At 40.4% G+C, this 15051-nt stretch overlaps 1 protein-coding gene across 1 annotated transcript; it reads right to left on the bottom strand.

The window, feature by feature from the left end:
• Positions 1–398: 398 nt before the first annotated feature.
• Positions 399–14792, bottom strand: ntf4 (neurotrophin 4). The gene is made up of 2 exons (XM_080043927.1): positions 14363–14792; positions 399–2590 (listed from the first exon to the last, which is right to left on the bottom strand). Exon 2 carries the CDS (start codon positions 2569–2571, stop codon positions 1141–1143), a length of 1431 nt encoding a protein of 476 aa, XP_079900053.1. The 5' UTR covers positions 2572–2590; positions 14363–14792; the 3' UTR covers positions 399–1140.
• Between the last annotated feature and the right edge of the window lie 259 nt (positions 14793–15051).

The raw sequence follows: 15051 nt of genomic DNA, 5'->3' as shown, positions 1-15051 counted from the left end.
TTATGAGGTAAACATTGTCTTTATTCTCCTATATATTTATTTACCATCAATGACTCTGCAGAGCCTGATTTTATTCAAAAAATATGCGTAGCTTTTATTTGTTTTGCTTTTTAAATTATAGTTTGGCTACGTTTACAGTAACAGTAATGAAAACTTATTCTACCTATGACTGCAGTAGTAGTTCCAGCAGTAACATACTTGAAATGTACTATTTTAAATAACTTTTCATTTCCAAATCAATCCCAGTGTATTTTGAATATGTAATCTCTTTCCAAAATGTCCACCCATGAAAATAATTTGCTGAGTACAAAGATTCTTTATTACCACAATTGGCAGGCAAACTGAACAAACCAGCAGATGTTAAAATAAGTTTAGTTTATGGTGTCACATCATTTACAAACCACATGGTTTTAACCACATTGCACAAATTTTCAGACGCAGATGCCACTAAAACTGTCAAATCGTCAGCCTGAGTGAATTCATGCGTACTGTATGTGTGCCCATGCTGTAGTATTTTGTCTATCCAATCTCTATGCAGTCGCTTAAAGCACTGTAACAATATTCATAGTAATTCATATAGGGCCAGTCTGGGGCAGTAAAAATGGGGCCTCAGTAGGTGGCGCTCCTTCCTCTCACAACCTGAGCGAACCAAAGGCTGGAATTATCATCAGACACTGGAGAGACCATGAAGACATCTTCTATAAATACACACAGATATACATAGCTTCATACATAAAGGTATACTGGTGTCACATATATAAAGGAATATATTAATATCAAAGACATACACATGCTTACATACTAATCAAAAAAATAACTTAGATTATGAAAGATAAATCATACAAAAACAGTACTTTTCAATGTAAAATCTCTAAATATAAGAACATTTTTCCCTAAGATCTAATATTGAGGTCTTCTTGTTTTTTTCAAAAGTCTTTTGGGGTCTTGGTGGATGGAAAAGATAGCGATAGAGAGAGTGAGATCTGCAAAACTGGATCACAACAGAAATACCCAAATCTATCATGCTTTAAGGAAGCAGTGTAAACGGACAAAGGATGACCCAGCTGATTTGGTCTGTGTCACTTCTCTACTTCTTGCCATCTCTCTCTCTCTCTCTCTCTCTCTCTCTCTCTATCTCTCTTAGCCTCTCCCTTTCCTCGTTAGGATCTCTCTCCCCACAGGCGCCACCACCTGATTGGTTCTTGACAGCAGTACACACACGCAGGATGAGTCAATCCGAATCCACCTCCACCCGGTTCGGTTGTTTGCGTCTTTGGTGAGCGCTCGCACGTACGACTGCTTTGCTTTACACTCGCTCAACCACTGTTTTTTATCCACGCCCAGGCAACCGGCCCCGGCGACGCCCGTTCCGACGATAGATCTCGCACCTGAGCCGTTCCTGGACCTGCTCGGCTGCTCTGCTCTGCGGCAGCGCGTTTCGTAGAAGTACTGCTTGAGGGGTCCCGTCTGCGTCTGAATCTCCTGCAAAATGGTGACGATTTTACCATAAGAGTCAATGGCAGTGGTCTTGTTTGTGACCCAATCGCTTTCCGACTCGCACACCGACTTCTCCCCTCTGCGTTTATCGACCAAGTGCGAGCGTTTGTCCCTTTTGACGGGTCGGGCCTGGACCTCACCCCAATTGGGGGTCGTTCTCCGGTCGGTAGCCCAGTCCCCGTGACCCTCGATTTGTCCGTCCGAATCCTCCCGTTCCTCTATGTCCCGGTCCCCCTCCTCCAATAGGCCGCTCTCCAACATAAGCAGCAAAGGGGGGCGCTCTGGAGGCAACTGGGAAGGCGAGAACAAAACTCGAGGATGTGCGTCCAGGAACATCTCGTCTCCTCCTAAGCTACCATCTAGCCCAGGCCCCAAACCAAGCTCTGCTTCCAGGTTCAAGCTCTCCGCGGTAGGACCTTTTCCAGCCCCGGTCTCGGTTGTAGACTTCACCTCTCCAAGCTTTCCCTTTTCCGAGGGGACGGTTGGTTGTGGTCCTCTTTGAGCTTTTAGATTAGCAGCAGGACTCACAACACTCGGGGTGGAAACCTGCAGCAGTTTTTCTGTCGAGTCCTGAAGATTGTTCTTCTTGGAAAACTCCACGAAACTGGAGTGATCTTGCAGTTTGCTGCTATCAGCTTTGTAGTCCTTTTGTAGAGAATTATCCTTAGAAATATCCTCGTTCCTGAGCGCTCCCCCTTCTGTTGGAACGTCCAAACTAGTGCTGCTCCTGCCATCGCTGCCTGAGGTGCTATGTGATCGGTAAGTTCCTCGATTATCCACTTTCAACGTGGAAGTATTTTCATCCGCGAAGGATTTCAAATAATCCTTTCTGTTTTGTGTATCTGTGTGTTGGCGAAGAACAGCAGCGGCCATGTTGTTGTCCGTTTGTGAGGCATTTCCGTGGAAACCGTTGTAGAGTTGTAGGCGAGTCGAAGGCGGGTCATGACTGGGCTCTCTGCGGTTGTCAAGGCCAGGCTCGGCGGTCGTCGTGGCAGCAATCCTGGACACAGCAGGGTTGTGAGGGAAGGGCAGGGCCGAGGCAATCACCATGGCAACCAGGGGAAGCCAGTGCATCACTCCCAAGACGTATCAGCTTGTGGATAAAAACAGAGAAGAAAAAAAAGAGACAGCTTTATTTCAAACAATACACTTGTGGCTTCTACAGTTAATCTAAATACCGCAATTTTAAATGTAAAATGAGAGGTTTTACTGGTGGCCCCGCAGCTTTATGACCCTGTGATTTAAGCGCTGAGGTACGGCTTTAAAATCTTGGCAGAACTCGTGGAAAAATAGGACTAAGTACAGCAGGATCGCCGTCTGCTTCTCCATAAGGGAAGACGAGAATTTAGTGACAAAACGTTGTAGATTGGAGACTCTGACACCCTAAAACACTGTAAAACTGATAAAGTTAAGAAAATTCAAATATTCCAGGAAACTGTTTTTACTAGATTTTGAGGCCAAGTAAAACTCTTACGTTTAAAGGAAAACTGCCTACATTTGAGCCAACTAACTATTATTTTGTTGAGATAACTTATCATTCATATGTAATGTACCTTTAAGTTTTGAGTGAGAAAAACAAAGAAATACAAAAAGTAAAAGTTGTGCCAACTTATTTTTCCTTTATTTCAGACAGTTCTACAATTTTAGTTAGCCTCAAAACTCAAATATCTAGTGAAGAAAGTTGCATTGAAAATTTTCTTTCATTTTTACAGTGTATGTGTAGGCAAGTCAAAAACTTTACAGCCAAAGGAATGGATTAAAAAGACTTCTGCAACCCGAGAAAACAAGCCCTTTCTTTCAGCTTTTAAGGGCATGATTCCTTCTAAATTTGTGTTCCAACTTTTTCAAGGACTGCTTTGTGAATCTCTTCAAATATGGGGAGACAAACATGATTTACTCTAAGCCTACCTGCACAGACAAATTAGAACTAGAACTGCAAGCAGTTGTGAACGGGGGCCAAGCCTCCCACGCGACTCGGGATCGGGCGTCGTCGTCCGCGGCGCCGGCCCCTCGCTTCACGGAATCCGGAGATGTAAAGTTTTTGAATGTGCGATGTTCGGTGTGGGAGTTATAGCCCCAAACGCGTTTTCTTTGCTTTTTGTGGTTTTGGTGCCCCCTTTGGATGACATTCGCAAAACTGTGTCATATAGAAAGATGCAGCTCAATGTACCGAACAAGTGGATGTCAAGTTTTTGAATGTGTGATGTTTGGTGTGGGAGTTATAGCCCCACACGCGTTTTCTTTGCTTTTTGTGGTTTTGGCGCCCCCTATGGATGACATTCGCAAAACTATGTTAGATGGAAAGATGCAGCTCAATGTACCGAACAAGTGGATGTCAAGTTGTTGAATGTGGGATGTTCGGTTTGGGAGTTATAGACCAAAAGGCAAAAAAATTGCAGAGAAAGATGCTCAAGTGGATAAGGAGATGTATACTTTTTGTGTTTTTGGCGCCCCCTTTTGGCGAAATTTTCCATTTTTTTTTGAGGATGTTCATTAGGACAGTACGAACATATTTCTAAAATATTGTCTTGATACGATGTATAGTTTTGGATTTATGATCACTTACGTACAAGGTATTACAAGGAAGCTAATCGGCGAATCTTTAAAGCGCTACCGTTTGGTCTTCCGATGGTCGTAGAAAAATTATTTGACCAACTTTTGCTCGTGGGAGTCATTAGAGCATAATGCTTTTGGTTTCGTCCAAATCGGGCGAAAACTGTAGGAGTATGTTTTGGTGACTGACACAGTTTTTGCGACGTAGCAAAAAATCTATCCTATCGCAAATGGGCGTGGCCAGGGCTGCCTTTACCTGCCACTAGGCCCTGGGGCTGAGAGGTTTCGTAGGCCCCCCGGGCGGCGGTCTTACAATACAGATGCGTTAAAGCCATGTTTGTCTACACCACAATATCTCTATTGATGAAATACAAAATCACTTAAGGTAACATGCAAATAACCCCCTCCTGGTCTAATGACTTTTAATAACCAAACACACATGGTTGGTTACAGTGTTTTTCCAAGTTATTAAGGAGACAGCCGTGGGGTCCCAGGACCTTTTAGGGGGGTCCGGGGGCATGCTCCCCCGGAAGAAAAATGTTAACCTTTTTAAAGTAAAATGCATCAATCTGGTGCACTTTGAGAAGAAAACTAAGGCTAAATCAACTGTGTCCTATGTGAGCTATTTTCTGGAATAATTTGGAGACACAGAAATACCAAAAAGCAGAAACAAAAATATTCAGGTTTAAAAAATCCAGTCATTCAGCATTCCATTTTTTTAAAAATAATCCCTTATCCCAAAGCTACTTCTCTCTTTGAATTCTTCGTTTTGTTTTTAATGGCTCAACTCAATATAGGCCCTTGATCTGCGTTGCCCCGAACAATGTTATTTAAACAAAAATAACAAAAATGTACTGGTGAATGATAGGCCCCCTGATCTTCATAGGCCAAAAAATAATGAGATTTTTTTTTCCTTTTTCTTTACTGGTTCATGATAGGCCCCTATTCTCCGTACGCCCGCCCCCCCTACGAAGATTAGGGGCCTATTATGAGCCAGTCAATAATTTATTGTTTTAAATGACAATATTCGGGGCCTTTTTAGATCAGGGGCCTATATTGAGACAGCAAAAAAAAAAAAAAAAAAAAATTTTTTTTTTTGAGAGGCCCCTAATCTTCGTAGGCCCTGGGGCTTCAGCCCAGGTAAGCCCGTGCATTAAGGCGCCCCTGGGCGTGGCCTATCTCAAAAGATGCAGCTGACTTGTGGGCATCTGTGGATATAAAGTTTTTGACTGTCGGACGTTCTGTGTGGGAGTTATAGCCTCAAACACGTTTTCCGTTGTTGTAGCGCCACCTAGTGGCCGGGATGTCTGAATTTTTTCGTCTGTGTACCAGGCACGGACCTGGATCTAGTCATGCAAGTGGCATGTCCCAGCCCTTTACGGTTTGGGCTGCAGCACCATTTTAAATAAAAAGAAGAAGAAATGTTCCATATCGAAAAATCGAATCTTTAAAGCGCTAGCGTTTGGTCTTCCGATGGTCGTAGAAAAATTATTTGACCAACTTTTGCTCGTGGGAGTCGGTAGAGCATAATGCTTTTGGTTTCGTCCAAATCGGGCAAAAACTGTAGGAGGAGTATGTTTTGGTGACTGACACAGTTTTTGCGACGTAGCGAAAAATTTATATATACGCAAATGGGCGTGGCCTATCTCAAAAGATGCATCTGTGGATATAAAGTTTTTGACTGTCGGACATTCGGTGAGGAAGTTATACACGTTTTCCTTTTTTTGTAGCGCCACCTAGTGGTCGGCATGTCTGAATTTTTTTGTCTGCGTACCAGGCATGGACCTGGATGTAGTCATGCAAGTGGCATGTCTCAACCATTTATGGTTTGGGCTGCAGCACCACTTTTACGTAAGGAATAGGAATAATCCCTACAAGAACAATAGGGTTCCCTGCCCAGCAGGGCTATGGAACCGCGTTGCTCTGCAAAACGCGGTCCCAGGCCCTTCTCGGGCTTGGCCCCCTAATAAGCTGCCATTGATGCTGAGGTAAACCTCAGGTATTCTACCTGATCAGACTGGGTGAATTTGTGATGCCTGAACATGATATAATATATCTGTTGACTGGAATTGGCTGAGTTTACTTATAGTACAATGGTCGCTATTGTAAACAGCCTGCACGCCATAACTGCCATTATTTAAACTTTGTGCAGCTTGTAATAACAAAATAATTAGTAGTTGATTTTGTGTAGCAAAAACGTGAGATAAATACTACAGAACATTTACAGTCTCAAAATAATGCCGAAAATCGGTTAATAATTTAAGAATTTTTTTAAAAGGAAAAATACACTTCCAGCTTCTAAATTGTTCAGATTTTTCTTGTCTTGTATTATAGTCCTTTTTTTCTGACACATTTTTTCTGACATTTAAAGACAAGAAATGGAGATGAGATGTACATTTTTGACAGTTTTCTTTAAAGTTTATAAACAGAACAATTAATAGATTTATTTAAGAAATAATCAGCATGTTAATCTGGAGTATATTGAAAATAATTGTAATTGGAGCCCTTGTATATTAAATGTTCTTTAAGTAATTAAATAATTGAAGAATTGCAGTTCATTTTTATGTATTTTTACCTAAATCAAACTGATCCTTTGTTTTTTTATTTATTGAATCTAATGCTACTGTATGTTAAATGGTGATGCGTGATTGAAAGTCATTATGATAACTGTTAACCGACAAAACTGTTCAAAAGTCAAATATAACACTCCCTTGGTTAAAGCCAAATGTAAACACTTTCTGAAATGCAGACATAAGGAACAATAGTGTCTGACGAAACAAAAAATCCAAAACATGACTCAAATGGAAGTGATTCATTTGTATATTTCTAAATTTCACCTGTGACTAATTTGGAAAATATTCCAGTCACCCATCCATGTGGCATTTAGTGCCTTTCATCTGCCTACTACCATTATAGGAACATCCGCTCCGTCATTAGTTTGAAAGGAGGGAGGAGGTCACTTGGAAAAAGTTAAAATAGGTGGAATGATGAGAATGTCAGAGATGCAGCTTTACTGGCGGGCCAAGAGAAGAAACACACACACACACACACACACACACACACACACACACACACACACACACACTCTCTCTCTCTCTCTCTCTCTCTCTCTCTATCACGGGGCAACAGTAAAAAAACAGAAAGAGTGACAAAGTGGATGTTTGTTTGCCCGTTGCGTGCTTGCGTTGCTCGGCATGTGAATGGATGCATCAATCGGCCACCATCTTTGAGTGGGTGCCGACAAACACGTGAATGATTGACAGAACAAAAAAATCCCTTTCAGTCACAAGACATATTCTCAGCAGGGCCACACCTTGGACACAATGCAGCCACTGGGGTTCGGTCAACATATCGCATCACTCACACAGTCACCAAGGGCACTCAAAGTGCTTAGCTTAGCACGCCGCTGCAAATGAAACACTTCAAACTGAATTGAGCTTCCTGTCATCGCTGGCTACTGATCGATGTGGCGTGCCTGCCAAAAAACCCAGGTGTTTCGTATAATATAATTACGGTAAACCTGGCTTTCATTTTTTCCGACAATGTTATTTGTTTATGAAAGGTTGTGTGAGACTTCTTGGCAATTAACCTATTTAAAAAGGTACAAGATGTTATATCTGTATATTTAGGCCTCATCGCGTGGTGAAGGTTCTAGATTGCAACGCTCCGTTGCTAACCCCTCCAGTTCTGAGAATTTACTAGCTATATGGTGGCCTTCAAGGACAAGAAGCTATATAGTAAAGATGGCATGGCATCATCCACCACTGCCTCAAGTCTTTCCACAATATCAAGTGATGAGGTGAAAAGGTATTTAGTTATTTATTCTAAAGTACCCCTGCTTCGTCTTCAGGTGCATTTCCCCAACACGCTCACTATGTATAAAAACGTGTAAAGCTGATTAGTTTCTCAGTTCTGTGCTATCGAGAAACATGGCGACGCAACATGGCGGCCTCAGTGCCACGCTCCTATGTAGATATAAAAAGCTAATTCTAAGATTATTAAAGAAACAACTTTTATACAGTAACAAAAACATATTTATGGATATTATATTCAAACACCAATACCTTCTACACACTGCACATTGAAAACAAGTACTTGCAGCAAAGGAGGAACACAGACTGGTGACTCTAATAGGACAGGAGGATCATTTCAAATTAGCCAACAGTGGAGAAGGGTCAATATACAGTCATATGAAAAAGTTTGGGAACCCCTCTCAGCCGGCATTATAATTGACTCTGCTTTCACAAAAAAAAGATAAAAGTGGTATGTCTTTAATTTACCAGGAACAGCTAACTACTGGGATGTTTTCCAAACAAAGATTTTTTGAAAAGCAGTATTTGGTTGTGTGAAATAAAATAAAATGTGAAAAACTGGCTGTGCAAAAATATGGGTACCCTTGTGGTTTTGTTGATTTTAATGCCTGTAACAGCATGTAAAACTGATGAATTTAAACACAAAGTTGGTTGGATTATGTTGTTAAGCCTTGAACCTCATAGAAATGTCTGTTTAATCATGAGAAAATGTATTTTAGGTGCCTAAATGCAAGTTGCACTTCTCTTTGACTCTCTGCTGAAGTGAGACAGAATGGGACCATCAAAACTGCTCCCAAAATATCTTAAAAACAAAGATTATTCATTATCATGGTTTAGGGGAAGGCTACAAGAAGCTTTCCCAAAGGTTTCAATTGTCAATTTCTACTGTAAGGAACGTTGTCAGGGAATGGAAGGACACAGGCACAGTTGCAGTTAAACCCAGGTCTAGCAGACCAAGAAAAGTACAAGAGCGGCATATGCGGCGGATTGTGAGAATGGTTGCACACAACCCAAAGATCACCTCCAAAGACCTGCAAGAACATCTGGCTGCAGATTGTGTATCTGTACATGGTTCAACAAATCAGTGCAATGTTGCCGGCTGAGAGGGGTTCCCAAACTTTTTCATATGACTGTATATACAGTCAAGTGCGAAAGTTTGTGAACCCCTTGAGCCTTTTGGAATTTTATTTATTTTAACCATTATTAATTCATTTTTATCAATACCAGTATTTTATATATGAAATAACAGATGTTTGTTTATCAATTCAACATTTTTATTTTCCAGAAATCAATTGTTAAAACAGATAAAACAAATTATTTGACGAATGTTGTATGTGCAAAAGTTTGTGAACCCTGAGCTGCATTGCTTAAATCGAGCAAGGTAAACACAATCAGGTTGGCCAAATTGGTTGATGAAATAGACCAATGTAATGAGAGATCTTTAGGAAAGAAATTGGGCGGCACTAGATAAAACAGAGATAAAACCAAGAAAAGTGATTTTTCAGGTAAAAGCCAACCCAAACATTACACCTGGAGATTTGCAGACAATTTGAAACCACCATTATTCACTTGGGAGAAGGTTCTCTAGGTGGTAGGCAGAATTGCGTTTTTGCCCAAACATGGCAGTTTTGGTTATGACCAAACAGTTCAATTTTTGACTAATCTGTCCACAGAATAAGACTTCAGGTATCTCCAGGTGCTCTCTGGCAAAGTTGTGACAAGCAGTTTTGTTCTTTTTTGAGAGCAGAGGCTTCTTCAGCAACCATCCCATGAAAGCCATGTTGACTGAGTTTTCTTCTTATTGTGGAACCATGCACATCTGTCCCAGATGCTGCAAGAGAGGTCTGCAAATCACCAGATGTAATGTTTGGGTTGGCTTTTAACTGAAAAATCACTTATCTTGTGGCGCTTGTGGATATTTTTGAAGGAAGTCCACTTCTAGGCAGATGTTCAGTCACTCTTAAAGCTCTTCATTTGTAGATGATTTGCCTCACGGTGGACCGATGGAGCTCAAACTTTTTTTTAAATAATTTATAGCTGTCCCCAGACAAATGTGCAGCATCACAACTCTATTCCTGAGATCCTCTGAGATTGTTTCCCCTTTTAGCATGTCTGACCTGTATGGGTTCACTTTGGTGAGCCTAAACTGACCTGGTTTTATCTCTGTTGTATCTAGTGCCGCCCAATTTCTTCCCTAAAGATCTCTCACTACATTGGTCCATTTCATGACTCAATTTGGCCCATCTGATTGTGTTTACCTGCTCCATTTAAGCAATGCAGCTCAGGGTTCACAAACTTTTGCACATACAACATTCGTCAAATAATTTGTTTTATCTGTTTTAACAATTGATTTCTGGAAAAGAAAAATGTTGAATTGATAAACAAACATCTGTTATTTCATATAAAAAATACTGGTATTGATAAAAATGAATTAATGATGGTTACAATAAATAAAATTCCAAAATGTTCAAGGGGTTCACAAACTTTCGCACTTGACTGTAGGTAAAATCTGGAGTATTTTTTGTTTGGCTGTAGAAGAGCTACACTTTGGGGGCTTTCTTATGGCACTCGGAAACCACACAGAGGCAGGCAGGCACACACACTCTCTAAGTGGTTTCTTTGTAAAACAGCAGCCACAGCAGCAGCACTTCATCACCATGCTCCATTTGCTACAATGACACGCATCATTTACGCTCCCTGCAACGCTACACAAGGACCGCGACGTTCCTCTTCCGCCCCCTGGACCAGACCCAAGCACTCTGGATCCAAGACCGGCGCATAAACGCACACGCACACACACACACACACACACACAAAGAAAGTATAGAAGAAAAGGCCACTCTCTCCAAATCAAAAACCTCACTTAGTTCATAAACCCCCACTCAACACCACACACTTATGTTAATCCTAATCTCCGTAGCCTTAAATTCTTCCAAATGATCACAGAAAGAATACCCTACAACCACAGGAAAGGGCCTAAATGAACAGACAGACAGACAGACACACACACACACACACACACACACACACACACACAGACACCACGTCATCAAGGAGAAAGCTGTGAATAAACTAACTAAACTATGAAACCAAGTGCAAGGTCTCACAATAGAGGCACCCTGTATCTTGTAGCATTGATTTCAAAATCCTATGTTACTTGAACAGCTGAGAAGCCTTGCCAGTTGTTTAATGTGCGTTCGTGTTAAATCAGATCCTTCAGTCTTGCACATTATTTGTTACATGTTCGAAAAATACAAAGTCATGACAAACCCGGGGGCCGCATCCTTTAACTGTGCAATACTTTACATTCCCCAACAGGGACGGCCTCAGAGACATATTTAAGTGACTGCTTGAAACAGATCATTCCACTTTGTTTTCAACTAGTCTGTTAGCATGCAACATCTCCCCTCCCTCTAAAACTTAGTTTGTTGTTATACAACTGTTACTGGTTGTATTTTTCTATAGTTTTGACTAATATTACTGATCAAACTCGTTTCCTTTTTAATAATTTTCCTTTCTTTCTTATTTCTCCTTCGTGTAAAGCGCCTTGAGCTACATTTTTGTATAATGTGTGAGGAGGAAATGTCGTAAAAATGTATTGCTGTGTTCAACCAATTGCCTAAAACCGGAAATAAATCACACTTGCTACTATTATTTAAGTAAAGCAGCACATTCTAACATCTGAGAAGCTTGAAAATAAGACAAATTTTCTGCAGAAAAATAATTTTAGCAATCAAAATATTTGATTTTCTGTCGACCTACTAATTGATTACAGTAAATGACTTGTCGCAGGTCTAAAAACTTAATGATTCTTTGAAGCCACTTTCAAAATTCATAAACAACATGAATAAACCCACATTGTTGTTGTGCATGCAGCTACTACAAAGGCTTTTTTCTGAGACACAAAATGCATAAAGAAAAACAGCAAAAATAATAAAATGGTTTCTTATATAACATTAGGCACCTGGCAAATTGGTCTGGCTTCTACCTAGTGTGAACCACCAGTGTGTAATCCCAATGAGTCCGAAAATAAAAGAGGAATCAGTAAGGAATTAGTGCAGAGGGCCTCTAGCTGCAGGACGCTGCCCCGGGACACAGATGCCACACCTGGCAACCACTACTGTGCTATTAACCTGTTAACAAAGTAATTCCTTCTACTCTAGTTGGACACGTCCCATCCGAGGGAGAGATAATGCACATAGTGTTAGTGTCAGGACCGGGACCGAACCCCTTCCTAATCCGTCCTCTTTGAAGTCCTGTAACCTAAAGAGATGTTTGGAGGCCAGTGTATTGACATGGGTTTGGAACTTGCATCACATCCGTCAGCAGGTTCCACGTCAGTTTCTTCTGACTAAAGCTGCATGATTAATAGTAAATAATACCATGATCTTGATTCATAATCTGTAAAAATTCTAAAAGTTAGAACAACTCAAACTTTCAAGGCAACTCATCAGATTTTTTTTAGTTTTGAGGCCAAATTAAACTCTTAAATTTAAGGAAAACTGCCTCAATTTGAGCCAAGACATTATCTTTTGTTAAGATAACTTATCAAACATAGCTTCAAATTCTGAGTTCTACATACTAAGTATTCCAGAAAGTAAAAGTTGTTCCAACTTGTTATTTTTGTTCATAAAGTTTTTCATAAAGTTTTAACACTGTTTAATGTTTGAATAAACATTTTGGTTTTGTTTGTGAACTGTATGATAGGGAATTAGTTGGAACAACTGTAATTGTTTGAAATTCGTAGTATGTAGAACTCAAAATTTAGTTGGTATATAGTAAAGAAACATTTTCATAACATGTGCAAAATAAGTTAGCTCAACAAAAGATAAATACTTGGCTCAAATGAAGGAAGTTTTCCTAAAGATGTAAGAGTTTTAGTTGGTCTCAAAACAAAAATGTAGTGCAGGCAGTTGTCTTTTATATCATTTTTTAAATGATGCAGTTGAAGTCTAGAAGTTAAATGTTTTGTTTTCAGTGTCTAAGAGTGCAATAAATGTTAAGTTGGAAAAGTATTCTTATGAAAAAATCATTATCTCAATTCTAAAGCAGAAAAATCACATTTTAGAAAATAATTGTGAAGCCCCAGTTCAGCGTAAACTGTCTGAAAAACATTTCCATTAGAAACAGGGACAACAGGACAAGCTCTGACATGGAAAACACACGCATGTAAATGTTTGTACTGTCTCTCTCTCTGTAGGGTTATTGTTAGAGTTGAGAGGAATAAAAGCATTGGCCTCTTATGTACTCATTTACAATGCCTTGCCGTCCTACTGTGCAAACAACCCATTAATTCCAGGTCTGTGATTATTTCATACCACGCTCAGCCTGCGGAGATCCAGCCTCCTCCTCATAAGTATGTGTTGACATCTTTCTAAAACCACAATCAGGTCTTTACTATCTCTCGCTCTCTTTCTCTTTCTCTCTCTCTCTCTCTCTCTCTCTCTCACACACACACACACACACACACACACACACACACACACACACACACACACACACACACACACACACACACACACACACACACACACACACACACACACACACACACACACACACACACACACACACACACACACACACACACACACACACACACACACACACACACACACACACACACACACAAGATGACACTGGTGACACCCCTATCCATGTTGTCTCATGTTGTTGTAAAGTTATTGAATGTATATTTTTGGGGGTCCTGTCTGTGTATCTTAATGACTGTCCTTTCTGTGACGTAACTTCTAAATGGAGCTACATACAGGGCAAATGTCTTCACCCTTTCAAAGTTTACCTGACATTTAACAAGTGAAATTTGATTCCATACAAGATGGAGTGAGTATTTCACTTGCAATTACAGAATACCTCCCACTGAGTATTTTCAAACCGCATGCTCTGATTCTGACAATATCGGATTAAGGCATCAGCTGCAGGTATGTTTGATATCATAGCCTGCTGTGTGTGTGGGATCTACCTGCGGGTTTGTATTGTGACTCGGTAGCACTCACCTCACCTGACTGACTGCCAGGGAAAACAAAAACTAAATTGGCTTGCAGCACTGCCAAGGAAGATAAAAGGTGAAGTAGCTCTGGCTGGATCTTGTGCAAGAACTTTTTTTTTGGTCTTCTTAAAAAGAAAATCTATAGGCTATATTATGACAAGGGTGAAACATTACAATGTATTCCAAATATAAAGAAAATGTTGGTGGTTGTGTCTGATAGCATGCATGTGAGTTAATAGCTGACTGATGAATAAATAAATAGGCCTACATATAAAATAATAAATGGGCCTATATAAACTTCAGAATCAATATAAGTTTGATAAACTGGCCTAATTACACAAGGGGTTGTTCACACATTATGCAACTAGTAGTGCATCTAAGTTACTGAATACGTCAATAAATCGATACATATGAATTCATACACATTCTAAGATAATACAACACTATTTAAATGAGCCATGTGATCGCCTACGTGCGTGTTTAAGAGCCATACCGTTTAGGTGAGATCCGGACCCCGCGTCCCTCCAGCTGACACCACATTGATTATAGAGTCCTGTCGCCAGTCGCTCAACTGGTTCAAAAACACTTAAAAGTTAAGCACAAACATTTCTTCCTTCTTTTGATAGTCCGTGACATCGCATGTGCACTTTTTTAAGTCCGACAAGTCAGAGGTAAAAAAAATTATAGTTAGTCTGCCTAAGCTAAACACCAGAAAACTCTCCTGTCCCGGGAGCGCTTCCACTGCGAGAGAGAAACAAGGCAGTACTCTGTGAGTAGTAGGCTAATAAACCCAGCAAGAAGAATCAATTATGTAAAGTTGCCACAAACTTTAGATTATTCCATGAGGTGTAACTCCTCCAAAAGAAAAATGGTTTCTCAGTTCAAATATGTGAGCGGCGAAGTGGAGATGTGAAGAAGTTGAGCCAAATGTTTTAAGATCTGTACTCCTGTACGCCTGAAACGCATTGAAAAACCGGACAAATAGTTAAGCTGTCGTAAATTACAGTTACAGCGTCTAGTCATGGATTTCAAAATAAAAGCACCGTCGGGAAATCGCTTATGAAATGAAGCGTTTGAGCTGCAGCGTTGTTTTTCTTTTAAATATTAAAACAGCCACTTCCGGCGCTCTTTCTTGTTATCTCTTGGGGAGTGCAAAGACGATTCGGAGTCTTTCTTTATGTA

This window comes from Ammodytes marinus, assembly GCF_949987685.1.
Source record: "Ammodytes marinus genome assembly, chromosome: 16".
NCBI lineage: Eukaryota > Metazoa > Chordata > Actinopteri > Uranoscopiformes > Ammodytidae > Ammodytes > Ammodytes marinus.
Note: the sequence above shows the minus strand (reverse complement) of the source record. Positions and strands in the feature narration are given on the sequence as shown.